The following is a 27,541-nucleotide window of genomic DNA, read 5'->3' as shown; positions in this document are numbered from 1 at the left end:
CCCAATATCAATACAGGCTGGGGGATGAAGGGATTGAGAGCAGCCCTGCGGAGAAGGACTTGGAGATACTGGTGGACAAAAATCTGGACATGAGCCAAAAATATGCGCTTGCAGCCCAGAAGGCCAACTATATCTGGAGCTGCATTAAAAGCAGCGTGGCCAGCAGGTCTAGGGAGGTGACTCTGCCCCTCTGCTCTGCTCTGGTCAGACCCCACCTGCAGTGCTGCGTCCAGCTCTGGCGCCCTCAGCACAGGAAGGATATGGAGCTGTTGGATCAAGTCCAGACGAGGAGAACAGTGAAAATGGTCAGAGGGCTGGAGCCTCTCACCTACGAGGACAGGCTGAGAGAGTTGGAGTTGTTCAGCCTGGAGAAGGCTCCAGGGAGACCATATTGCAGCCTTTCAGTATGTAAAGGGGGACTATAGGAAGGATGGGGGCAAGGCCTATTGTGGCAGGACAAGGAGTAACGGTTTTAAAGTGAATGAGGGTAGATTTAGACTGGATATAAGGATGCGGGTGGTGGAACACTGGCACAGGTTTGCCCAGAGAGGTGGTAGATGCCCCATCCCTGGAAGCATTCAAGGTGAGGTTGGACGGGGCTCTGAGCAACCTGATCTAGTTGGGGATGTCCCTGCTCACTGCAGGGGGGGTTGGACTGGATGGCCTCTAAGGGTCCCTTCCAACCCAAACCATCCTATGATTTTATGATTTTATTTTATTTCAATTATTAAACGGTTCTTAACCCATGAGTTTTCTCACTTTTATTCTTCTGATTCTCTCCCCCATTTCACTAGGGAGGGAACAAGCAAGCAGCTGGGTGGTGCTCAGTTGCTGGCTGGGGTTGAACCATGACAGTTGATCACTTAGCTCTTCTGATATTTGACAAGACTGATAGCAGACCTTACTTTTCCTTTTTCTTGGGTTCATTTCAAGCTAAACATGTGATCACTGAATTCATGATACTCTTGCATCTATTTGTTCTGTAATGCCTCCATTACTTATGAAAATAAGCCTAAAATAGCATCAGTTCTTCTTGTTTCAGTGTTTGATAGAGAAATTTGACAGCTATAACATCTGGGAGTAATGAGGTGCTACAATTTTAGTAACCTTTGCTTTTCAGTTCATACGTAGGATGTATTTCTCCTGCAGCTGCCTGGTCCCCAGTGCTGTCTGTCCGTTTATCATTTTAGTGTATTTGCACTTAAATGCGCTTTCTGGTATTTTGTCAAAGTTTCAGCAATACACTAACAGTTTATAAGTTCTTGTAAAGATCAGTGTCTTGATTTAAACAGATCTCAGCTGTCTTGACTTCTGCTTCATGATGGCATTTTTAGCTCACAGTGCCACCTCTCAACTCTTCCCTGATCACAGCTCCTCTTGGAGGAGCTGTATGCTAAATAGCATTGCTCTGTTTTTCTTACTAGTCATGGCTAAAGTCTTCTTCCCTTATCTGTCATTTCATTTCTAAATGCTGCATAAGGATCTTAGTAAAATACTGTTCACTTGTTCTACAGAGTTTAACAAACCTTTATCTTGCCCAAGTGATAGCAGTTTGTTACTCATAGGATTCCATAGATGAAGCTCAGATATGCCTTGTATTCACTTTAACAGGACTATACTGTTTAGAGAATTTATTTTTGTAGTTTCTTTCCTTCTGCAGTTGCTACTGTTGAGACTGTTATAGTATGTGACTGTTTCCTGAGGCCACAGTCAAATTTCGAGCCTACAAAAGTGCATCTCTCCCATCTCTCCACTTCAGTCCTTACCTTAGAGAAATTTTTTAGAAAGCTGAAAATACTGATTTAAGGGGAACATGAAAAACTCTAGTCATGATCATTAGAAGATAGTCTTGGGTATATAAATTTGCTTGTGTTCATTTATTTTATGATTCTGACATCTTGTCACTGGTCCTTAGTTGCGTTTTTTTGTTTGGTTAGTTTGTTTTGATTTTTATTTATCACTTACTTGTCAGGATTGGGTTTTGAGATAAAGTAAAAAACATGGCCACGGAATCCATTGATTCACAAGTGAGGGCAGGGGGAGAGCTTGAGCATTGTAATGATTCTGATCGTGACAAACTACATGTCCTGTGGTTTAAAGGTAGAATAATGTTTGGCTCAGAAGAGGAGGCAGGGTGTAAAGATGCGGGGCAAAAACTTGCACTTTTCTTTTTAAATGTTGTCATTTTAGTGCCTGGTGTTTTACTTTCATTGGGAGTGGGAAGGAGGGTTGTGCCTGTGTGTTTAAATGCCCTCTGTCACTTGTAGTGTTTGTTATCTGCAGCTTCACTCTACTGTTCCTTTCAGGTTATTTCTAATTACTAGAACTATATACTAGATCACTTACAAGAAGCTTGTTTCCCTTTTATAATAGGAGGCTCAGAAAACTCAAGTTTTCTCTTGTCTTTCATCCTCTGGTACTTTTTTAACGTGATTTGGTAAAGCAGAACTGTTGTCCTAGTGCTTCAAGACACTTAAGTTTACTTAATTTTGAAAGAGATATGAATTGTGTTTGGAATCAGATTGAGGAAAGAATAAAACTTCAGAGAAACGTGTCACTTTGTAACACTTCAGGGTATTTTCTTAAGATGGCATAGTTAAAAATCTCAGTTTAACATTTCAGCTCTGCTGTGGTCTTTGCCAGCCTGCATAAATAAATACATATGCTAGGGAAAATGCATATCCTGCAGACTTTTTTCATTCTTTGTTTTCTTTAGGGGAAAGTAGTTCACCAGAGCCTGAACATTATGAACTCCTTTTCTCAGAAAGTGAAAATACAACATATACGCTCCCTGTCAGAAGATATAAGGTTTTATTATAAGAGATTAAGAAGTAATAAAGAAGATTTAGAGCCAGGAAAAAAATCAAAGGTTTGTTTATGCCTTATTTCTACATGTTTACAAGTTCACAAGCATATGTTAAGTTTCTGTGGTCATCAGAAATCTTCTTTCTTTCCTTTTGGCCATTAGCTATACTGTGCTGTTTCTTCATTGATCTGCTCTTATCTGTTTTGCAGATTGCAAATATTTATTTTGATCCTGGTTTACAATGTGGAGATCACTGTTATGTAGGATTGCCTTTTCTATCTAAATGTAAGTAATGTTCAAGTTCATAATGAAAATCCTTTTAAAAAAAAAAGGAGTTTTCTCCTTAAGCAATGATTTTACATGAGGAGTTATAAAACACATTATTTCTTAAAGCGGACTCTAAAGTTCAGCACAGCGTAGCAATGCAAGAAGATGCATGGGATTCTGACTGGGATTTGCATGAGAACTTATTCAAAGAATGGACAGAAATAAGAGAGAACTCAAGCCATAGGTAAGTATTTTATCTCTGTTACTTTCTCAGGCATTTAATGACTAGATAATTGTGTTCTGTGTGCTCCTATAAAATACAGGGTTTCTTAATATTGCAGTGCTCTTTAAGAGGGGGCCAAGAAGGAGTTACTTGGCCTTCTCTGCAAAACCTTTAAAGAGAACATTTGAAAAGTTAAACAGTAGTAATTTCCTCAAGACAAACACAACACTGAAAGTTACTATTCACTGGAGTATGCTGCAGTTCTTGAAATGATGGCAACGGCAAGTCAGTCTATACTCTGCGAAAATTTCTGAAAACAGGTTATACTGTTCATGTAGTATCCCTGCTTAGTCTGTTTTAAAGTAGTACCCTCAATATCCCTCAAAGATATCATGAAGTGTTCTATTGCTGTTCTTCTGAGATCATTACATTTCAGTGAATTATCAAATTGTCTGGTATTTTTCCTTGAGATTTGCTGCATAAGGTGATTAATGATTGCTATTTAAGATTTAGAAAAAGCAAAACTCTCTAAGCTGTTATATACCTTTTAAACATCTGCCTTCTCATACGTAAAGTGATTTAGTCTCCAAGAGACATAAGTTAGCATTAACAGCAAATGCATGTGTGTTTTGTGATGATAGTATCCAGGCTACCATTTAAAAAAAGGTATGCATATTTGTGGAGAAACAAAATTACTGTATGTAGCTAAATAGAGTAACAAAAGCATACCTCCTTTGTCATTTTTTCATTATAATGCCGATATATTAGTAACTCCTGAACAAATTTCATCGAAACGGATTCTTCTGTTTAGTCACTCTGGTAACTTTCAAGAATGTCCTGTACCTACAGTAAGAGGACAGTAAAATGCTGTTAAAAACTACTTCTGAATAAGTAGCAGTTCTAGCTAGAAGATACAATACTTTAATATTATTTAGTATATAATATAATCTAGAATATGTATCCTTTAAAGAGAATTAAAATTAACCAGCTATCCAAGGTAGCATTCAGCAAAGGAGAAACTGTGCCTTCTGAATACAGACCGGTTCTGACTTGGCCGTTTGGAGTTTCTCCAAAATACTTCTCTAGGTTTGAAGTCTAGCGTTTCATCTGTTTTGCTGACTGGAGAACTCAGTACTGTTAGTCTTGTTTCAGCTCGTGGTGGAGAGCTGGTAGGGGAACAGGAATCAAATCCGTTGCAGGGGTTGGTTAACAGCAAAGAACTTTATTCACTGGTGGAAACAGTAGCTGACACCAAGCGTGGTTAGTTCAGATTTGCTGTAGATTTGTTAGACAGGAGTATAGGCACATAATCCCTGTATCCATTGCAGCTAGAGTACATATACAGATTCACTGTACATAACACATGTGTAGGCACAATATGTGTTCTGGATAGTGGATGTCTGGATGTTGTATTGGAAGCAGACTGTAGCAGGACTGATATTTTTTTCCTTTCAAATGTTTATACCTCTGCAAACTATCAAATCTATTTGGGGTTACTTTTCATACTGATCTGAATCTCAGTTATGTTCTCAAAATCTGTTTCTGCAATAGTAGGAGCTAGGCACTTCCTAATGAATGATAGAATTTGTGCGTCACTGTCCAGAGAGCCGTGATTTAAGAGAAATATAAATACCAAAAGATCTACGATGCAGTGCATAAGTCCTGCCACATTTTTCTGCTCACCTTTACCCACAAATAGGCCATAACAGAACTTGGAATGGATGGATGTTGACAAGAATACTTAACAGAGAACATCATTAGAATCTTTGGGTTGGTCTCCTACAGCATGTTTTGGTGGTTTCTATTGTGCTTTTGAATAGCGGTACACATGGGCAAAGCTCAGTGGGTTTTTTTAAGTGTATATGAACATAATGTACTGTGCTATTTCTCAAACTAATGTTGTTTTCAGGGTGCTTTTAAGCCCTCTGCTTTTTCTAGCCTTTTCCTATTTTACTCCTGTAAAGTAAGTTTTATAACTGTTTCTCCAGACTGAATGCTGTGTTTGAAGTAGACACAGATCTTCAGAAGGATGTCCAGTTGAAAATTACAGCAGAAATGGTTTGGCCTTCCGTACTTAGCTCACCGCGCCATCTAAGCTTCCCTCTTACCAACACAAACAGTTCATCTGTAAGTTATTTCATTGATAGTATCATTTTGTAGGGGCTGCATTTTAGTAGATATTTCTAATTACATTAATTCTAACGTAAACTTTAAAAAAAATGTACTTCTGAATAGGAAGAAGAAATTGTTCTAGAAAATCCAGCTGATGTTCCTGTGTATATTCAGTTCCTTCCTGTAGCTCTGTATTCTAACCCATCCACCTTTGTTGATAAAATGCTAGAACGGTAAGTATTGTTTTAGAGTACTTGGGGCATTCTCACTCTACAGCAAAGTGCATTTTACAAAAAATACATGCAGTATTTGGCAGCTGTGTTGGTAGTCACAGTGTTGGCCACTTCTAGAATTTGAATCATTGGGCCAGTTGAGAACTGAATCTAGACTGATTGCCATTGAATGCACATCTGTTTTTTTTGCTAAGCTAAAATGTTTACATTTCTTCCTTAACTTCGGGGGTGGGGGTGTATAAGAAAAGCAAATTATAATGATCCTTTCAGCTGCATATTTCTTCAGTCCTATCATAAGTTCTTGATTTGTGCTAAAATCCTTAAAAAAAGTATGTCATCTTCCCTGACCTGGGGAAATAAAAAATATTGCATATCTGTTTCAGGTTTAATTTGAGTAAGCCAGCTAATTTCAATCTGAAGACTCTAGAGTTCCAGGTCTTCAGAAATTGTGTAAGTATTTCAATATGTTGTTTAGGTTTTTAAATTTAGCTATTTTAATAAGAGTTCAGTCATACATGTCTTCAAGTTTAGGTATTACTGTTTGTGAAAAATGGGATGCTTCTGTTGGATATTTTCAGGGAATTGGGAAAAGTAGTATTTCTTCAAATGTAGCAGTTAAAATGTCCCTTTTTCTGTATGCTTACATTACAGTAGGATTGTGGAAGTTACAGGAAACCTGCATTTATTCATTCTCTTACTGATACTGGATTGTTTTCTTCAGTGTAGTGGTTGCTAGTTCTAAAATTAACGAAGTATTGAGTTTTCCATTGTTTTGTTCTTTATTTTAAATGGTTTGAGTTTTGTGGACAACATTGAGTGGTTTTTCATACAGAGCATGCCACATCCTGAACACTTTCTTTTCTCATCCAATATATACACTTTTTTTCCCCTCCATTTGCAGTGTTTTAGATTAGCAATTTGATGCTTGCATAGTATGTAAAGGCAAACTTAGCAAAATATACTTTTTTCAATAGTTCTTCTAATTTAAGCTTGCTTTTTCCCCTTTCTATATTCTAAATGTTTTAACAATGGAAAATTTTGAGGATAGAAAATGTTATGTAAAGGCTTAATGCTAATTTAGCTTTTAAAGTATACATTTAAGAACTTCTGAACTCTGTCTTCTACTAGAGCTTTATGAATCCACATGGGTGTAGTTTAGCTTGGTTCTGTCTTGCTGTGTTGTTCTGCTTCATAATAAACACAGATGGTTTACTGAGTAGAGAAATTCTTGTGCTATCAGACTTTCTGGTTAAAAAAACAGTACATGTCATTGGGTAGTACATTTTTTTTAATGACAAGACCAATTTTCTAGTGAAAATATTTCTATCAAATACATGTAAAAATTTCCTATTTTTAAAAACATTACTTTGTTTTCCCCACTCTCTTAAGGTCCAGCCAGTACAGAGCACTGTAGGACTTACAAAAGGCCTGCCTCGTCATTCAGTGTTAAGCCTAATGTTAAAACCTGGTGAGAGAAAGTCTGTCAAAGTAAAGTTCACTCCAGTTCATAATAAAACTGTTTCGTCATTAATTATTATCAGGTATGATAGATATTTCCAAAATGAGTGTGAGATTTTTTCCTGATGTTTTATGTTTATATATAAGATCATACTTGTGATCAGCTGTCAATAAGAAACTGTTAGTTTTACAAGAACCATTGTAGAATCATATGTGTATGGAGACAGATTTAATTTAAATGTAGTTGTGATATGTTTTACAGTAGTTAAACTGTATTCAGTACATGCACTGTTATCACAGAATCATAGGATGGTTTGGGTTGGAAGGGACCCTTAGAGGCCATCCAGTCCAACCCCCCCTGCAGTGAGCAGGGACGTCCCCAATTAGATCAGGTTGCTCAGAGCCCCGTCCAACCTCACCTTGAATGCTTCCAGGGATGGGGCATCTACCACCTCTCTGGGCAAACCTGTGCCAGTGTTTCACCACCCTCATCCTTATATCCAGTCTAAATCTACCCTCATTCACTTTAAAACCGTTACCCCTTGTCCTGCCACAATAGGCCTTGCTAAAGAGGTTGCCCTCATCTTTCTTATAAAGCCCCCTGTAAGCATTGGAAGGCTGCAATATGGTCTCCCTGGAGCCTTCTCCAGGCTGAACAACTCCAACTCTCTCAGCCTGTCTTTGTAGGAAAGGAGCTCCAGCCCTTGAATAATTTTTGTGGCCGCCTCTGGACTTGATCCAACAGCTCCATGTCCTTCCTGTGCTGAGGGCTCCCAGAGCTGGACGCAGCACTGCAGGTGGGGTCTGACCAGAGCAGAGTAGAGGGGCAGAGTCACCTCCCTAGACCTGCTGGCCACACTGCTTTTAATGCAGCCCAGGATGCGGTTGGCCTCTGGGCTGTGAGTGCACATTGCCAGTTTATGTCCAGCTTTTCATCCACCAGTACTTGGAGACTTGAATTGTTAAATACTACACTATCTTGGAAGTAGGGACTCTAGTTATAGCTGCCGTTTGCAAGATGAAGCTGCAATGCAAGTTCAGTCTTTCTAGTAGAGCTCTGTTTGAATAACTATTTCACTTTTGTGTCAGGTGTGATACATTAACATGATGAATTATAAACTTTAACTAGTACTTCACTTGTATGTACAGTTTTCATTTGTACGTAATGTGATTTCTTAGGTTTTTGTCTTGCAAACACTATTTTTATAGATACCCACTGTTTACCCCTATATTGTGAGGAATTATCTGTGGAACTGCTTTTATTTCTGTCCAGATCTGGGCTATAACTTCATAGTCTGTAGAGAAGCTTGCAGGAGCAATAGAATGCCTAATCCTTTTATGAATGTTTCCCCATTTTCTTTGTACACAGAAATAATTTGACTCTAATAGATGCCATAATGGTACAAGGACAAGGAACAACTGAGAGCTTGAAGGTGGCAGGCAAACCTCCTGGTGCAGGAAGTTCTTTACGCTTTAAAATCACAGAAGCATTATTAAAAGACTGTTCAGAAAGTGAGTACTTCTTGAGCTACTATGCTGAACAGAAAAGAAATTACATTTTACATGTACAACTTGAAATGTGTGGAAATTTTTTTCCCCTGTTCTCGTGCCCCAGAAATATAATTCCTTTAAATACATTAAAATTGCTTCTTCATTTAGGCAGAAAATGAAATATTTTACCTTTTTCCTTTTAATGTGAAAATCAGGAAAGATGAAACAAAAGCCCTTCATCCACTAAAATTCAAGATGGAGGTGAAGATCCTAGTATATTTACTAGAAAAATCTCTAATTCCTAAATTTAAGTCAAATTTGGATCACAGATGCAACTTTCTGGTTTGGGTGGAGGGTTTTTTTGTTTGTTTGAGCTTGTTTGGTTTGGTTTTATTTTTTGTTCCCCATACCTTTGGAATCTGTACGCACGTAGCCAACAGGGAAAAGGGAGGATATGTTCCTTGATGAAACTTAAATCCCAGCTGGATTCTACTCTAGGGTCAAAGGTTTTCAGCTCTGTAGCCCCAGACTTGCTTTCAATAGGAGAGCTAAGAGTATCTGTATTTCCAAAAGAACTGGTAAAAGAGGTTTAGTTGTATCTGTTATTAAAATCTGCTTTGTTACTTTTCAGATTTCCAGACATAGTTTTAAGGTGCCATTATAACCTAAGATTATTCTGCTTTTTTTGAGGGATGAGTAAGAAAACTTGAAGTAAAGTTTAGTCACTACCTCTTACGTGTTGTGGTGTAGGAATGTTCTTGCTAATAAGGTATGTGTAGCTCAGCCATGGATTTTATTTTTAAGACACACACAAAAAAAGCTTTAATTCTCCTCATGCTGGGACTCTTCACAGACCACCACAACACTAAGCAGTACATCAAAGAACTTTAGAGCTTAGATGATATTTTTTTATGAGGCAGCAGTGCTATCAGAGATTTGGGGGCTTGTGGTTTTTCCCTGACGACTTAGAGTGCTCTGGAATTGTACAAGTGCCCTACCTTGACAGTGATGTGAATCTGGCTTCAGGGATCTGCTTCTGCAGGTTACATAAAGATTTCAATGGGCCTCGCTAGGCCCCTTTCCTGCTATAATACTAGCAGAACTCTCTTCTACTGTAGATTATGAATGTAGTGAAGGATATCTGTTTAGTATAACACTTTCTGCTGTTTATTTCTAGAAATGAAATACAAAGAACCGAATTTCACACTGAGAAGAACATTTAAAGTGGAAAATACAGGGCAGCTGCAGATTAATGTGAAAACTATGGAAATCAGTGGCTATACATGTGAAGGATATGGATTTAAAGTAGTTAACTGTCATGAGTTTGCACTAAGTGCCAATGCCTCTAAAGACATTGTCATATTGTAAGTGTTTTTTCCTACATCTAAACAGTCTTAAATAGGAATTCTGTATACCTAATTCTGTTTTGGAGGAAAACTCTATTGGTTAAATTCTGAGGGTTTTTTCACTTCAGCTTTGAGCGTTTTGGGTTGGAGATTTTTTTTTTAGTATAGAACATAAAACATGACATTTTTTTCTCTTCTTACAAACACTATTTGATTTTTACATAACTTCAAGTTTTCATGACTGACTATAGTATTACTTTGATTACTATCCAGTGAGTATAACTTACTGAGTTAGAGTAGTGTTACTATATGGGTTTTTATAAATTTCCTTCATTTGGGTTGTGAATGCACATGAGATCTAGATTTACATATGTTTTTGGTGCATTGCATGGTATGTAGAAAAGAGCCTGTAGTCTAAGGATTATTACCATAATGCACAGCATTTTAGTCTTGAATATTTTGTCTGTTGCCTTAATGACAATGATTGTTTAACTCTGTCAGTTTTTACTGTAAGTTACCTGCACCAAAACCTGATCATCTTAACACTGATTGGATTTAAATTTAACTATTCAGAATATGGTATCTAAAAAGTTCTGCAAGAGAAAGTACAAGATATTGCAGGTGGTGAAACTTCACTAGTATTTCTGCAACAGTCTTAGTTTGAGACGGGACATAGTGGTGGTGTTTTTGAAAAGGCATGCAGTTTTGACTTAAAGGTGAAGTGTTTAAAAATTGTACAGCTCACATAATGGTCCATTTCATTGCTTGCTTACAGCTGCTGTTATTTTTTTACTGCATTCATAGCTTGCTTTTAACAGATCTGGTCAAAACTTAATTTCAGTTATTATAATGTATCTTCATATGGTGGATCAGGTGTATTAAGCATAGGTGTTTATGAACTTAGTCAAACACATTTTGAGGTATTTGAAAGATACTCATACGTATTTTTTAGGCTAATTGCATGTATGGTTATTAGTCATACTACTGGGGCTATTTGTTATAAAGGTTTGATTGGGATGCCAGTCATGGCAGTAATTGGTGGAGCTTGTGGCTGTGGGTTTTTTAATTATTATTTGTGAATAATATAAATTACCTCAAACTTTCATGCTGTTTGTATGAGAAATTCTAATGTGCTTTACTTTGTTTTCAGGTTTACACCTGATTTCACTGCTTCCAGAGTCATACGTGAATTAAAATTTATCACTGCGGGAGGCTCTGAATTCATATTTATCTTGAATGCATCCCTTCCATATCACATGTTGGCAACGTGTGCAGAAGCATTACCCAGGCCCAACTGGGAACTGGCACTGTATATAATCATCTCAGGAATAATGAGGTAGTGTGTATAGGTTTGTTCTTATCGGTAATATATGCATGAACTAACAGTGCTTGAATGCAGGTTACAGAGAAGTATATATGTATTCAGTACATGCTATATTTGGTGTAAAATAAAATAGGGTAAGGTGAAAAAGACAACAAATTAATAAATGCTCCTATGGATCGAGTGTAAGCAGTTTAAGGCTGAGGAGTACTAACCTTCTGCTTGTTGCTTGGGCCTGTTTCCTTAAGTGAGATACATACTCCTGTTAACCCTGCTAATGTGTAGTTTTCTGATAAATAATTAAGGCAAACTTGAACCAAATTAGGTATTAAAGCACTGCTAACCGTGAATTCCATAGAAATTTAAGCATCCTTCTGGAGTATTGTGTTATAGAGAGAAACGAGGCAGTGACTGTAATAAGCTTAGCAGATGCCTTGGATGAATTTAACTTTGCTGCCACTTGTATGTGACAGACAACTGGTGATACTAATAATGGGATTTCTGAGAACCTGAAGGGCATTGTTTGCAACACTGGATGCTCAAAGGTTACGTAGTAGCATATTAATGCACTTTTTTTTTCCTCAGCCAACAGGTATGTTAGCTATGACTGGTTGAAACATGAGTCAAAAATTCCACTGCATTTTCCTAGTCTAACCTCTACCTATCTATATTTATTTGCAATCTGAGGTTATAAACAATGTGTCCCTGCTCAACTCTTGGATATGAGACACATTGCCCCACTGCCTTTATTCAGAGAAAACCTAGCATAGGAAATTATCAGAATAAGTTGTTACTTAAAAGCAACAACAAATGCAGTTTTCATTATTGTTAAGCTTGTTATCTTAGTGTAAGATGGATTGCTGCTGTAGATGCCTGTGACAAAGAGGAGGTCTGTGTGCTGCAAATCCAAAGCATTATCATAGATATGTAATATTCCTGCCTTTTTTTCGTATTAAGATAGTGGCTCTTCCATTTTGCTGTACTATATTAAACAAATGTTTGGTTAGGCTGCCTTTCCTTCTAGGGATTGATAAAAGAAATAGAGAAGATAAAATTAAGCAGGCTGTAACTTTCTTTTCTGACTCTTCAGCACTTTCCTAAGTAATGCAGTGTTACTTAGTAACAGCAAAATTGCTGTTGCTTAGGAAATTTTGTTTCCTAACTATCACTGCATTCCTTAGGAGGGTGCTTAGTAAGTACTTTAAGTTGTTTTCTTTTGTATATTTGCTAGAAATTCATAAGCTTAGTTTCTCTTTCAATTTATTGACAGAGTAAATAATGCTTGTCAGCTCATAAGTGTAGTTTGCATGGATAATTTTGTATGTCCAGTGTTTGTTAATTAGACTTTACAAAACAATACTAATCCTGTCCCTCACTATGTCTTTTTCCTACAAGTACAAAACATCCTTCTTAAGCAGCAAACTAGGGAAGAGTCCTAATGTAACCATTTTGTAATATTCCAAGGATCCTGTGCACAGGCAGCCTTGTAACTTTTAAGGTGCTATCACTTAGGGGTTTGCTAGTTGCCACTGACACAGTATTTCCATATTGTGGCAAAGCTATCCTTAATTTCTAGGAATCAATAACTCTAGGAGTTCGTCTAGTTCATGTTTTTAATTTGATAAGATGTTTATTGTTGCCTTCCCTAAATCACTGTTGGTTTGGATTGTTACCATACTTGTGGCTCCAAGTTTTGAAGTCCAACCTGATAGCATATGTCCAAACATGACAAAGGAGCCAGTCCTTTTTGTGATGAACTTACCAACTAAGCATGTGTGTGCTCCAGGATAAAAACATGAGGGGGGAAAAAGGGATGTACCAAGATCGTTTTGTAATTTAAATGACATTAACTCTTTAGACTAGTTAATTTTTCTTTTTTAAATAATAATTCTTTTAAAGAGTAAAAAGCCCAAACCACCACTGCTCCTACTACCACCATACCAAAACCAAGAAGTGCAGTTAAAACCCCAAAACAAGATTTGTTCTGATATTCATTTCAAAGCTGATATTTGTTTATCATAACACCAAGGTTGGCTTATGTAGAGGGAGTAGGGTCTTTACCTAGAGAGTGGGAGAAGAGAAGCCCTTAAGGTCACCTTTTGCTGCAGCCTCCCCTGTACAATCTCTGCGGACCCCAGCATTGATACCATGAGGGGAGTGCTGTGGGGTGAGGGGGAAGAGTGTGCCTGCCCAGCCCACCAAAATCCTGTGCACTCCACCCAAGTATGTGTAGCACTGTGGCAGTAGAGGTGTGATGCTCTTGTTGGTAGCAGTCTTGTGAAACTTTCAAATAGCGTCATGGATTACAATTAACAAGTGAAAGAGATTATACCTTATACCTTACATCCCAAAGGTACTTCCATTTTTTGATGGCATGGCACACAAAGCAAGCATTACTCTTTTGAGTAACAGTTTGTGTAAGCTTGTCTGGAAAATTCCCCTGTTTCTTTAACTTTTCTGTTGCTTGTTAACATCGTGGATGAAAATTAGCTTTCCTACCTTCTGCCATCTGGTTATGCATCTAGAATCCTTTTTAATCCCTGGGGCAGGGGAAAAAAACACTGATAACTAGCTGTCAACAGCTGAGCTGGTCTCCAGAGTTGCTTGTATTTTTGGTAATAGGTAAAATTTAAAAGATGATATCTAGACTAGGTTCTTTTAGCTAAAATTAAGCAAGAGGTATCTCATCCTTTTGTATGAAATGATGCTGGTTTTCATACGCTTGGCTTAGAAAAACTGGCAGTCAGAACAGGGTGGAGAACAGAAACAGAAGACGCTAATTTAATGTTCTGTTCTTATAAACTTTCTAAGGTAATAGGCAAGGCAAGCTTTATTCACCGTCACTGTGTCTCTTTCCCCCGAAACTCCCACCTGTTAGAAGATGAGATCAATAGCAGTGCAGTGAAGGTCTCTGCAGTGGTTTTATTGCTTCATTCAAAAATATAGTTCACTGCAGTGCATTATGTAAGTGGAGAAATCCTAAACACGGTATTGCAGCAGATGCAGTTAGTTGTAAAACTCCTTGAAATAATGATCTTAAAATTTACATCTCTGAGCAGCAGCACAATTCCCTACAGAGGGTCTCTACTTTTAAAATGGAATTGCACCAACAAGTTGTGAGAGCTGCTGACCACTGAGATGCCATTTTAATATTTTAATTATATCTCTTTTTTCCTTTTCCTTTTCTGACTTCCGTTCTCAGTATTAGTGATGCATATGTCATGCTAGACTTGTATATTTAATATTTCTATCGAAGTTGTGGTTTGGATGCAGTTTTCAGCTTTTTAGTATGAGATATAAACCTTTTATCTTGTGTGATTGGCGTCATTAACCTTAAAATGCTCAAAACTTAGATGACCGCCTCTCTTCTCTGCAGTGTACTCTTTCTCTTGGTAATTGGAACAGCCTATCTAGAAGCTCAAGGAATATGGGAGCCATTTAGGAGACGCTTGTCCTTCGAGGCCTCAAACCCTCCCTTTGATATGGGAAGGCCACTTGATCTCAGGAGAATAGTTGGAATTTCATCTGATGGAAAGTAAGTATATGTTGGGGGGTTTTGTGTGATATTTTCCCTCCCTTTTTTTTTATTTAGTCTTAGTAGGACAATAATACTGCTCTTTTAGAACAGGTGAATACATAAAGATCCTCCCAGTTAGTTACAAAAGAAGTTGGCTTGGATAAAAAGATGGATTTTGTGATTCTAAGGATTTTCTAAGGAAAAAAAAGAAAGGATGGATAGGAAAAAAAAAAAAAAAAACACAAAAAAACCACATACCAAAACCAAAACCTGTCAAGTTTCCTGTTAATGTTCTCGAAAATTAAAGACTGCAGAAAAATGGCAGGCCAGAAGTTCGAACTTGGTGTCTTAAAAAAAAAAATAATCTCCTTTTAGTGTTCCCTCCAAGATATATATTGACTGTCATTTTACTGTGTTTTTGTTCACATGTACAGTGAGCAAGTGACCATGGCAAAGGCCACTGACTTGTCAGAGAAGTTTTAGGCATTTTTGTTGGTTACATGCCAAGAACAGTGTAGTTCAAGGTTTCTTTTGGACATAGTAAGTCTTTTTTCCTGTGGAAGAATGGAAACACTGTAGAGTATATTTAAACACTTGTTCTTTCAGCTTGAATGCACTTGGATCAGATTCTAACCAGAGTTCATCCAGAGGGATCTATGGAGCAGGCAGTTCGTCTTCACGATCCAGTGCAGGGAATCATAAACAATGCAATGCAACAGCACACCTTCACAGCAATAGAAATGCACCTGATGTTGAAAACATCAAATCCAAAACCAGTTCAAGCATACCTAATAGGACTTCAGCACAAGCAGCTTCCATGCAGTCAGTGAACAGAGCGGGCCCCTTTACCTTGGATTCAGGTGCCACAGCAGCTCAGACTCATGCCGCAGGCAAAAGAGCCAAGGGGACAAGGCAGAACCAGCAGCCAACTCAGCAGCAGGCACCCACTTCAGCAGAGCAGCCCCTTCAGCAACCCCCACCATCCGGGCCCCAGCAGCAAGAGCAACAGACTGAAAGCGCTTTGCAACAGCTACCGCTTCTCAGCCCACCTCATGGTGAATGTGCCAGCAACAGAAGGCACAGCTCGGAGGATTCAGATCTCACTGGGCTCATAGAAACTATGGAAAAAGACTTTGACCACCCAGAATCCCCTTCCCCAGATGTGTTTACAGAGCAGCCCCCGTCTCCACTAGCAAAAAACAAAGGTAATACGATTCTGCTTTTTTAAACAGGATGATTCATTATGTAAGCCACAGAACAAGATTTAATCAACTGTAAAAGTTGTGTTTTCATAGCGTGCAAAGTGATAGCTTCTCAGGTGTTCTCTACCCTGCTGTATGTGCCTGTGTCTTGAACGCTTCCTTTATTCATTTTACGGCAGTGAGGTTCTCCATGCAATGCTAGATGGTGATTTTTCCTGCAAAATTTTTGGAACATTTTGGTGAAGGGAAGTGTAAATATTTAGACATATGACCTTCTGAAGAAGAAAGACGCTTTTGGTTGCTACTCCTTTGCCTTTGGGCTAGCATCCATCCCTCTCACTTCCATCACTTGTACTTGGGGCTAGGGGTTGAGGAAAGGAAAAGGAAGTTGTCCTAGTGTATTATGAGAACTGAGACAGGGAGAAAGGGAGGAGGGGAAGAGAGAGAGATGGGTGGTGTTTGGGAATGGAATTCGTCATGCCCAGACTTGCAGTTGTAGCAAATCCTTGATGTCAGGTGGTCAGCAAATTAATATATGGCATCTGTGCTTATAAGTTGCATTCTTCTTTGCAGGAGGTTAGAGTTGAGTTTGAGTTGTGTATGCATCTTTTCAGTTGTCTAATGCTTAAAATAATGTATTGAATTTCATACATTAGATACATTCAGACTTGTGCAATTGTCAGTTATTTTACTTCTTATAAACACTTTGTTAGAGTAGAACTTCTAATAATGCTTTTTGTATTAGCCATTTCAGTTGTGTCCCAGAGTTATGTTGTTGTAAATTTAACTTTAATGTGTTTATTTCTAAATTATTTTTCACTTTTTTTTCTAACAACACTGTTTTACACAAATGGCACTGCTACAGTGTTGCTTATTAGAGTTAAGAAAACGAATGGTGGGAAGGCATATAAACCCTGAAGCCTCTGTGTGATCACACCACCACCAAAGAGGAAAGCTTCACTCTTAAGTAGTAATGAGCAGAAAGTTCTTAATTAGTTCAGAGTGGATGTGATGATGCACCTGGGCTTTCAAAGTGGAGACTTTGAAGTGATGAAAGGTTTGGGGACCCTGCTGAAATTGGCCGCTTTATTTCCGGGCTGTTTCATTTTTAGTTTAGACAAGGGGATGTGGTTGGGGGAATCAATCTTGAGAGTTATGACCAGTTTGTTAGGTAGTAATTTCATAAAGGCTAAATGGTACTCCAGCACATGACATGACTGTAGGTAGCGTCTGTGTTAGCAAACAATGCGGTATTGGAGCTCTGGAAAGCAAAATGGCTGGTAGTGAGGATGCAATGTCCTCGTGGGGTATGTCTGAGTGGCTTCATGGTGGACTGATCTAGTCCATAAACTGAATGCCTGAAGGGGCTGGGGGCACTTCTGGACTGCATCTTCCATTTGTTAGTTCAACCTAGAAAGAAACCAGCTCTTGCACTCAAGTACTGCTGCACGATGCATCTGCTACGTGGTATGTGAGGACCATTGAGTTTGGTTTCACAAGCATATTCCTGATCCACGAGATGTGGGGGTACCTATGTTAACATTTCTGTACCTATAAAAATTTCTAGCAGTCTATGTATTGGGAGTGTGTCTTGGCAAATAACTGCTTCTAAGTGTTGATAGACCTCTGATTACATTTGTTCAACTATATTTAAATGCACTTGCTTGAGATTGGTGCTTCTATTGATTTGTCTATCAATATCAACAGCTGTTTAAACACTGATAAAAGTACTTGGTTCTTAATCACTTACATGGGTTCCTTTTTTTTTTTTTGCATGATTTTCCTGTTTTGTAACGTCCTCTTGATTACAGATTCATTTGGATAAATTCACATTTTCCCTCCTGTTATAGAGGCTTTGCATCATTTGTGCTTTGACGTGGTGGTATATGGAATATTTAAACATATTCTGTATTGCAAAATATATTATGAATGTTACATTTTGCAGTCCAGACAGTTTTCTTGAACTCTTCATCATCTTAGATCAATAACTCAGATGTGCATGTACACTTCTTTTTGGACAAGCTTTATAAAAAAAAGTCCAACATTATCTGTAGACCGTAACTTGACTCTCAAAAGCTCAGCACATCAAATAACTTGCTCTCGTTTCCATTTGCCCTCTTTAAAAATGTAAAACCATAGGGGAAGTTCTGTTATCTCTCTGGGTTGACATACACACACTGATATTTGTATTTAAATAAAAAGCTAGAGCTAGTCACCAGCATTTGCAGAAGCTCAGTTTCTGGACTAAAACTGGCTGGCACAATACCCTGTGCAGGACTCCTGTCTTTATAGTCTTCTGTTTCAGATTCCTAATCTTTGGGTCCTAGCAGGCTGCTGTGGAGCCTAAATTAGATTTTGTTAAGCAGCTGCTTTATGATGCATTTTTACATCATGATAACATTTAACACAGATTTTTCTAATTATGAACAGTAAATCGTTTAGCAGTCTTGAATGTAGACTAAATTTTAAGCAAATCTTAGAACGAGGCCTTCTGAATAGCCCCAATAAGCTAGAAGCCAACCTTTAGATCTTTCTATTGAAATTTTCTACTTCTATTTACACTTTTGTTTGTATTCATGCTAAAAAGAAAATTTTATCTCCAATATTTTTGTTTTTCTTGATACTGAAACATTAAGTCTGAAGAAGCCAGTTTGAAGGCGCTGCTCTTTGATGTGTGTCTGGTATTTGCCAAAATACTGGAGGCAAAGTTATGTTTTGGTACAAATTTTGCCAAATGAAATATGACAGCTATCATTGCACTTCCAGACTCTGCTCTGACTTGTTGGTACAAATCCCAGTAGGGGCTGAATACACTTATTCAGCACAGGTTAATTGTGTCTTTACTTCAGTGAACTGTTACGTCCATCCTGGAAGCTGTGTGCAGGGACTGTGCAGCTCATCAATGAGAATGCTTAGTCTGAAGGGCTGCATCCAAGAAAGATCTTACTGGTAAAGGTGTATATTACATCTAATGAAAGATGTAAGAATATCGTGAACACTTTCATTCTGTAAGAGAACAACAAGAGGCAGTGGTATGATGATGACTCCACACAAGCGCATGCACAGTTGCTCTGTATTGATGCTTTTTTTGATAACTTTTTGACTCCCCAGGAGCCTAATCCTGCCTATTTTGCAAGCCAGGACCTCTGGCTTGATTTTGAAGGTTCTTAAACCTCTACATTTTGAACCTGTACTATGCTACAGTTCAGTTAGCCCATAGAAATTGCATGAAAAACATAATCAGTTGTTTAAGTAGCATTATTTATATGTGGATTGCTTCAACAAAATTGATTAAACATCCCCTCAAGTGTTTAATGCATTGTTTTCCTGCTTTGATATGCAGTAATGCTTTTATGTGTCAAGCCAAACTATTTTACATACAGCTTAGTCATACCGCTTAGAATAGCACACTCTGAAAGAATAAAATGTGTCAAGGGGAGAAAGTGTACTTGTGTGTGGGACTTCAAGTCTGGGGGGTTCGGGTTTTTTACATCTTTGCTAGACAAATACTATTAGCAATTTTTCTCATCCACCCTAGTCTTACTGCAAGTTGTTGTGGTTTTTAACTGACAAGCATGCTAGTAATTTCTGTTCTTCATTTGTTCAGATGATAAAGCTTGTGCCAGCTTCTGAAGCTCATGTTTAAATCTAGTCTTTCGTGGTGAAACTGTCAAATTGGATTCTAAGGTGTTTAAGAGGAATGCCAGAAACAGAGCAGAGAAGAATTAGAGGTAGCCAGGTGCCCACCGTCTACAGAGAGGCAATGGAGGTAGGGCTCAGGAGCATAAATATGACGGTGGAGATCAGGGTTATTCAGGTTTGATGCTATTGCTCACGTTTGGCGTGAAGTGGCTGTGAACGGTTGGTGTATCATAAGAGACGACAAATTTCAGAGGCCTAATCGTGTGGGTTAGCCTCTAAAATGAGGTGAACTAGCCCATCTCAGGAGTACTGCTGCTGAGAATCTGAAGCATCCTTATCTCCCTAGGGAAAGGGAAAACACTTCAGCGCAAGGCTAAGCCACAGAAGAAGCGGGAAGAAAAGGATAGAAGAGGGAAAGGAAAGCAACAGGAGGATGAACTGAAGGATTCCTTGGCAGATGATGACAGTTCTTCAACCACAACCGAAACTTCTAACCCAGATACAGAACCACTTCTCAAAGAGGTATGGCACTGCTCCTAAAAGGAGGCTCCTGTGTAGCTGGTTGGGTCACCTGTTAGAACAGGAATGCAGTCTCTTCTCCCTACTTCACCCCCAGCTTTCATATACTATAATACCTAACAAAGGAAAAATGTTAATTAAAAACTATCTTTCCCAACCCTTGCCTTCACTTCTTTGCTATAAAATTTGCTCCTCTGTGAGTATGAACATGCTGGAATCATGTAGTCTCAGGACTGACAGTGCCTGAATGACTGTGGCTTGAATAAGCCACCAGTTGTCAGCAGCACTGTGGTAATTCTCTCCCTGCACACTCCTAGCCTGTTCTATTTGCAGAATGAAAAGCCGAAGTATGGACACTAATTTTACTCTATAATTAAGGTGCATGCTAAAACCATGCATTTCATCAGTAACAAAGGGTCAGTTCACTGGTGGTAACTTGTCAGCAGGCAGTTAATTACCTTTGACAACACCCCTACCTTTATTTTACTCCTTTGGCTTGTATGCTTCTAGGTAATAAACTGAAGCTCTAGCAGTTTGAGTAGCGGTCAGGTTGTCTTAAATATTCTGTCCTAAATCATGTGCTAGGGAACCAAACACAGCAAAGGTAATCACACAGAAAAGAAAACCAAGCCTAAGTTTTGACATGTCTTAAATTTGGACTTTGGAAGAGACAGGGATTCTAGCTGGGGGGAAAAAAAAGAAATCCATGTCATATATTTTAAAAGTTACGGTTTAGTAGGTTTTCATTTGAAAATTACCTTTGATTTTTCAGGAAGGCTATTTGACAGTATAACTGTGTTCAGAAAGTCTTAGACGTGTGGTTAAAAAAAACAACACATTGAATGGTGAAGTTGCTCATATTCTTTGCTTTGTTGAAGAGTCTGGTTTAGACAGCCTGGACCGAATACAGCAGATGTGGTATATGTCTCAGTACAGAGCTAGAACCTTTTTAAGTAGACTCAGAGGCCGTGGCCTGAGGAGCTGTATATTTGCAAAAATCTGATCTGCTTGAAGCACGTTGATTTGCTAGGTATTTTGATTTCTTCTTTTCCAAATATGAAAGAATAGATACGTTTTATAGGTATGCTCACCAAGTAGTAAAAAGATACCTTCTATGCTGCAAATTGTTGATGTTTTCAAATAGCATTCTTTCCTCAGCCCTAATTTATACTATGTATGTTGTGATGCAAGAGGGACTTTACTTCTCATTAATGTTAACATGTTGTTTTAATGGCTTTTACAGGAACCTGAAAAACAAAAGGGAAAAGTTACACCAGAAAAACCTGAAAATGAAGTATTCCAAGTAAAACAGAAAACTAAAAAACTACTAACAAGTATCAAGAAAGAAATCCCTGTAGATGTGAAAAGCAGGTGAGCATAATAAAGGCTTTTTAATAGAGAAGGTATTGTGCTTGAAGGGAAGATGGATTGATAAAAATCTGTGTATTTGACTCCTGTGGCTGCCAGTCTGTCTAATGCCAACAGCAGGTACTTCTAAGCAGCTTCCTTTTCCTTCTTGATATCAGGGAATATCTGAAGCTTGTAAATAATAAATTATATATGGGAATACAGTGCATAAATGAGAAGAAAGTCAGGTTAAGCAATGTTAAGCTTTTTGTAACAGGTATCATATACAAAACAGGGTTAATGTTTCTACAGGAGAGTCTCATGGCAGCGCAGTAAGCCAGCGCTAACGTGAGTGCCTTTAGTCACCCTTGGTGAAATTGCAGCCGTGCAGCTTCCTTTTTTGTATCAGAGTCTTGGATATGTTGTTAAAGGAGGCTGCTGCTGTCACCAGTCCCTTTTGCCTTGCTGGCAGGCAGTTGATTACAGATGATAGAAAGGAGAAAAATGAAGAACCTTAGTCTTACTGTGTCTAGTTCATTGTGAAGTAGTATTCTGAAATTCTGAAATCAGATTGGTATCCAAGTGCCACAGAAGTAAAGTAAACTTTACCAAACTGAGGCATGGTATATTGGCTTGTGTTTTCCCTGTTGGGAAGAAACTGCTGGGACTAGTAGTTAGTCTAAATTAATTTTCTTAAAAATATTTCTGAAAAAGTTGCCTCACAAAGTCTCCTCGTTATCTTATTTATTCTTTCCGTTATCTACTTCCCTTTCTCATATAAATCACAAGTTCATTACATGTGACAGTATTCAGAGGCCACAGTGAGAGATGGTGGGGAATTCTTCTGCAAGAAATGAGTAAAATTCTTCCTCCCTAGAAAGTTTGAGAGACATAATCGAATAGCTGGAGAAAAAGACCAATACATAGCCAAATGAATTTGGTGGTGCATTTGAATATTTTTGTGTCATTGACTAAAGATGATCCTGTACATTCAGGGCAACAGCATGTCAGGAGCGTGTGATCTAACAAGAGTGTGTGGGGGCAAAGCAGAAAAATGGCAGCTGCCGTCTCTTGCTGCCTCTGTATAGTCAAGCAGGTTTTGTAATCCTAGAGCTGCAGCATGAGAGCTTCTCCTGGAAGGTGAGTGAGCCCTAATAAATGTGTGGAGCAGTGTGGGTAGAAAATGAGCTAGGGCTAGGAAGGGTGGAGTTGCATATAGAAATACAAAACTCTGCTTATGAATAGCTTTGAAAATGAGCACAAGGCTGACATAAGAAAGCCGCAGAGGACCAGTCGTTTGTAAGACTGTATGGTGCACATATATATATATATATATATTTTTTTTTTAACATATATACATAAAATCTCCTCTTCAGCACTTCAGAGAGCTTAAGAATAAATGGATCTCTGTTTTCATTTAGTTCCTTGGAATTGTCTTATACTCCCCCGCTGGAAAACAAGCAGCGCAAAACCTTTCCATCCAAGATATCTACACAGCACCTTTTGACGAATGGGTCTAAATCAAGAAACCTCCCTAAAATGAGAGGTAGTGTGAGGCTATTTTTTATAAATACCCCGGGAGTTTTATTTGGTTGCTTGTAACCCTTCTTGAGTACTTAATTCTAAGTCTGGTGTGAGAAGAAAGCTGTTCAGTTTACTATCCACAGAATTGCTTTTCTTGTTTTGTTTTAGTAGGTCCAAACAGTAAGTTAATGGAGAGCAGGCCGTCAGTACTAGCAAAATTTCTCCCCAGTGGTTCTGGACAGGAGCTAGGGAACACAAGCAGCTCAGAAGGGGAAAAGGATTCTCCACCGCCAGAGTGGGACTCTGTGCCTCTTCACAAAGCTGGCAGCTGTAAGTAATCACTAGAGGGTAACAGAACTAGTCTTCTGCAATGAATATCCGTAGGTAGGCTTGGTCTGTTTATAGATCTTCCTGTATTTTTTTTTTTTTTTTACTGCATAGTTGTGCTCTGGTTTTCCACTGTAGGCCTCACAGTGATGGCATCTGGTGTGATTTGGGGGGTTTGCACAGGCAGAACGTGGGCCATTCCACAGTTCTTCAGCAACAAACAGGATTTAGAAGCTGCTGGGGAAATTGAGGAAATGAGAATTACCGCTCGGAAACAAAATGTATTTTCTACAGCAGATGGGGTTTTGCTTGGTCAAGTCTGCTGCAGCCAAAGTTGAAAGTGATTACATGATTTGTCCTTGGGAGGAAACACTGAAAATGCCTTAATGCATTGATTAGCCTGGGGCGCTAGTATAAGCTTTTTGGTTGGTTGTTGAAGTCCTTCTGTGGGAACCACCACCTTGGTTGCATGCAAACATAGTCATCCGTCTCTACAGCACTCACTGAGAAAGGTTCTGTCTTCTGTAGAAATCAGTTTATCTTGGTGCTTTTATTGCAGTACAGTCTCTCTGAAAATAGGTAGTAAACCTGAATAACGATAGGTGAATATAGAGAAGGAGCTACTTCCTTGGTGAGTGGCAACAGCCTTTCTCACAATCCCTGTGTTTGCACAGTAAGGATAGCAGAAGTTTGAGAAGCCTTTGTTTTAAAGTAAATACTACAGGAAGTGTTTTGTGTTTCTCTTTATAGCTACGGACAACCTTTATAAACTCTCTCTACAAACCCTGAATGCAGATGCCTTCCTGAAACAGCGACAGCCCTCTCCGACACCCGCCTCTCCATCTCCTCCTCCTCCTCCTGCATCTTTAGCTTTTGGGCCACGGGGAGGCACTTACAGCAGCATCGTGAACAGCAGCTGCAGCAAGTGAGTCCAAATCTGCACCTCCTACTGATTTCCCAAGCACAGAACTCTCGTGGAACCCATGTGCTTCATGCGGTGTGTCTCCTTTTTCTCAGACCCATTTCCTCTTCTCATGGAAACTGCTTTTTTGCAGATATTACTGTGCATACTTTACAATGCTATTTATATTCTTCTGGGGTTTCTTACAACTCGGTAGATTGGAAATTTGTGCAATTACATGAGCAGTTGAGCTGTTGTTAACATTTTGATGAATGCTAGCTTCAATTGCTGCTTTTTTACCAAACTGCTGAAGTCCAAAACCTTACTCTTTTTTTTGGTTTTTTTCTCCTCTCTTCCCCCACCCCCTTCCTTCAAGTGAACCAAAAATCAAGCAGCCCAACAGTACCAAACATAAGCTGGCAAAGGCAGCTTCTCTTCCAGGCAGGAATGGTAACCCCACTTTTGCTGCTGTAGCTGCAGGCTATGACAAGAGCCCAGGTACTAGAACCAGTTTGGACTTCTAAATAATTCTGAATATTGTATTATTTTAGTGTTGTTTTTTTTTAATTTTACTTGGGGTTTTTTTTTTGTTTGTTTGTTTTTTTTTTCTTGCAGGTGGAAGTGGTTTACCAAAGGTTTGTCCAAGCAAGACAGATGTTTCCAGCAATATCAGCATTTCCCACACAGTTGTTGACAGTGATGGCTCTGACAGGTAATTTTTATATTCTCTAGGCAAATACCTAAGCACCTAGAAAAGAAGATTGTAAGCTGTTAATGGCATTTTGAAGGCAATGACAGAATTCATTCTGGTTCCTTTTTTTTTTTTCTTTCTTTTTTCAAACTCTTTAAAATTCTGGGCACATCATCTCTTACTTTGCAAAAAAAATTTAGAACTTACGAGTGACTCAAAAGCAGAGAAAAGGATGTTCTGGATGTGGTGGTGACTTTCTCCCCCTCATTCTCAGAAACTGAACAATCTTGTGTTCCCTGGGCATCCAAACAATGAGAAAGCAGCTTGGCTTTTTCAGAATTGAGGAGTGTGAAATAGTCACTTGAAATAGTTTACAGGCAGGATAACTTGCTGTACAGCAGTATCTTTCACTCCCAGCTTTAACACTGAGACCAGAACTATCACTGGGCTTTGCGTTATGCAGAGGAGCAGAATACAGCTGCGCTCAGTCATGTTCCCCAAGGCACGCTGTCTTTTCTGACGTGTTTTGGCAGTGCACGTCTGTCTTGGTTGTAAAAAGCAGTGAACGTCTGGCAACCTTTCTGGAATAGGAAAGAGACTTGAATTCAAGTTTCAATACGCAAAGGATTTGCTTTTCTTAGCAAAGTTTGGGTGGGGTTTTGTGTTGTTTTTGTAAATGTTTATCACTGGTTCGAGTTAACTCATCTGCGTTTTCAAGAAGCTTGCCTGCAAGCTGGAGCGTGAGCATTTGTATCCCTTCCGAGCACTTCTAAATTTTATCTGCTTGTCAAAAAAACTGCGCTATGTCCTGGACCCTATATATGTTCTGAAAAACTGAGCAAAAGAGATCCTGCGGTGTGTGTTGGAGCTCAGTCTACAGATTAAAGAGCATTATATCTAGAGCAGTACATCGCTCCAAAGTGGATGTATACATGGGGAAAATGGTATTTCATTGAAATCTTTTGCTAAACCAAAAATAAGCTGATTTCCCAACTCTTGATTATTGTAAATAGATATATTATTATATATACATATGTATATATGTATGTACACACGCATATACATACAAATGTAGGTATATATTTATATGTAGGTTAGTAAGTCAATATTGTTGGTAGTACTGCATTAATGAGTTGTGTATTGCTTTCCCATTACTCCATAATATTTAGTTCGGGTTTGTGGAGTCCTATCAGCAATCCCAGCAGTCCTGACTTCACTCCTCTCAATTCATTTTCTGCCTTTGGACATTCTTTTAACTTAACTGGAGGTGAGTTTTTGTTTTCAAATATTTTCCATGTTCAGATACCAGTAAATAAATGGTGTGTCTCCATTCCACTGGTCTAAGTTCAGGCACTGTTCCAACCCCTGCCCCCAAAAAGGATGACTATGTAGGAAAGCATGTTAAAAATTTGGTGGTGTATTTTGTGTTTCAACCCAGAGAGAGTGAGTGGAAACTCTTAGAGTGTGTGTTTGGGCTGGAAATACTTGTTTTTGAAGTTTATTGGTTTCAGTAAAACTTACTGATATTTGTTTTTTCCTCAGTCTTCCTCCCCTCCATCCCTCCCCCTGAAGCTTTAGTGTAGGTCTCAAAAGTGTGCTGCTGGGCCTGTGGTTTCCTGAACACTTTACGCCTGAAAAAAACCAATGCTCTATAAACGAGGCAATGGCCCATCCCTCGTGTTACTTTCCTCTTGTGTGTTTCTCTAGCATTTCTATAGCTGTATAATCAATTGGCGTATACTAAAACCAGCCATTAACTCGTGTATTTAAATATTAAGGTAAACATTCTAGAATTTACTATTGAGATGGACCTTGATGCAGGCGGGCTATATTGTAGGGCGTGGATGCTCGCTCTGCATGCTTACTGTAGATTTGTATACAGTGTCTGGGGATGCGTGGTATTTTTTTAAGGTGTCTGCGAAAGATAAGCAAAGCAAACTTTGTATGTGGCATTTGCGAAATGGTTTGTATGTCTTCTGAGAAAATGCTGTCTACTGAAACATGGTGGGGCTCTGCAGTCAATAGCAGCTGCTGCCGTGGGGTTCTTTCATCTTCATCGGCAACACTTGGTGCCATGCTCTGAGGGACTGCAGTAAGATGCCCGAGACCTGTGTACAGGGACCAGGCGAACCATGAGCACTGGTGCTGCCCTCTCGTTCTCTTAGCAGAGACGGGGGCTGGGCTGGGGCACAGCCAATGCTGCCGCCCCTACCAGGAGTTACCTGGGAGGGGAGCGCTGCAAGGCAAATGAGCGCTGGGATTAGGAAAGGCTCCTTCAGCCCAGCCGCTTACTCCACCTACAACTAACTTGTTACCGGGAACTGCCAGGACTCTGAGTAGGGCTGTGCTTCTGCCCAGTCCCCTGGTTGTTTGCTTTCAAGTGAATAATACCAGGGACCAAACAAATCCCATAGGCTGCTACTGAATTATACACAGTAAGCACATAAATCTCTTCCCCACTATAACCATGATTCTAACTTTGTAGCCACTGTCTGCTGTAGGGCACGTGAGATGAGATCTCTATTACTGTGTGACCTTTTCTAATCTCAGTTCTTGCATGGCAACAGGACCTGTTAGAAAAATATGGGAAATAACTGTGAAGAGTATTAGTCTA

General features: G+C 39.0%; 1 protein-coding gene across 2 annotated transcripts in view; it reads left to right on the top strand.

The window, feature by feature from the left end:
• Positions 1–27,541, top strand: part of TMEM131 (transmembrane protein 131) — a 101,674-nt gene that overhangs the window by 69,276 nt on the left and 4,857 nt on the right. The window contains exons 20-39 of one of the 2 annotated variants that reach the window (XM_075093356.1): positions 2,717–2,869; positions 3,016–3,091; positions 3,200–3,317; positions 5,285–5,423; positions 5,532–5,641; positions 6,025–6,091; positions 7,031–7,182; positions 8,469–8,611; positions 9,768–9,954; positions 11,087–11,272; positions 14,634–14,792; positions 15,381–15,979; positions 19,965–20,140; positions 21,381–21,508; positions 22,906–23,030; positions 23,180–23,338; positions 24,086–24,260; positions 24,613–24,734; positions 24,852–24,948; positions 26,097–26,194. In XM_075093356.1, the coding sequence (XP_074949457.1) occupies positions 2,717–2,869; positions 3,016–3,091; positions 3,200–3,317; positions 5,285–5,423; positions 5,532–5,641; positions 6,025–6,091; positions 7,031–7,182; positions 8,469–8,611; positions 9,768–9,954; positions 11,087–11,272; positions 14,634–14,792; positions 15,381–15,979; positions 19,965–20,140; positions 21,381–21,508; positions 22,906–23,030; positions 23,180–23,338; positions 24,086–24,260; positions 24,613–24,734; positions 24,852–24,948; positions 26,097–26,194 (3,169 nt within the window). Of the gene's footprint in view, positions 1–2,716; positions 2,870–3,015; positions 3,092–3,199; positions 3,318–5,284; positions 5,424–5,531; positions 5,642–6,024; positions 6,092–7,030; positions 7,183–8,468; positions 8,612–9,767; positions 9,955–11,086; positions 11,273–14,633; positions 14,793–15,380; positions 15,980–19,964; positions 20,141–21,380; positions 21,509–22,905; positions 23,031–23,176; positions 23,339–24,085; positions 24,261–24,612; positions 24,735–24,851; positions 24,949–26,096; positions 26,195–27,541 lie in introns of both variants that reach the window. The other variant, XM_075093348.1, reaches the window with a different exon arrangement.

The sequence above is a fragment of the Phalacrocorax aristotelis genome, chromosome 1, assembly GCF_949628215.1.
Source record: "Phalacrocorax aristotelis chromosome 1, bGulAri2.1, whole genome shotgun sequence".
Taxonomy (NCBI): domain Eukaryota; kingdom Metazoa; phylum Chordata; class Aves; order Suliformes; family Phalacrocoracidae; genus Phalacrocorax; species Phalacrocorax aristotelis.
Note: the sequence above shows the minus strand (reverse complement) of the source record. Positions and strands in the feature narration are given on the sequence as shown.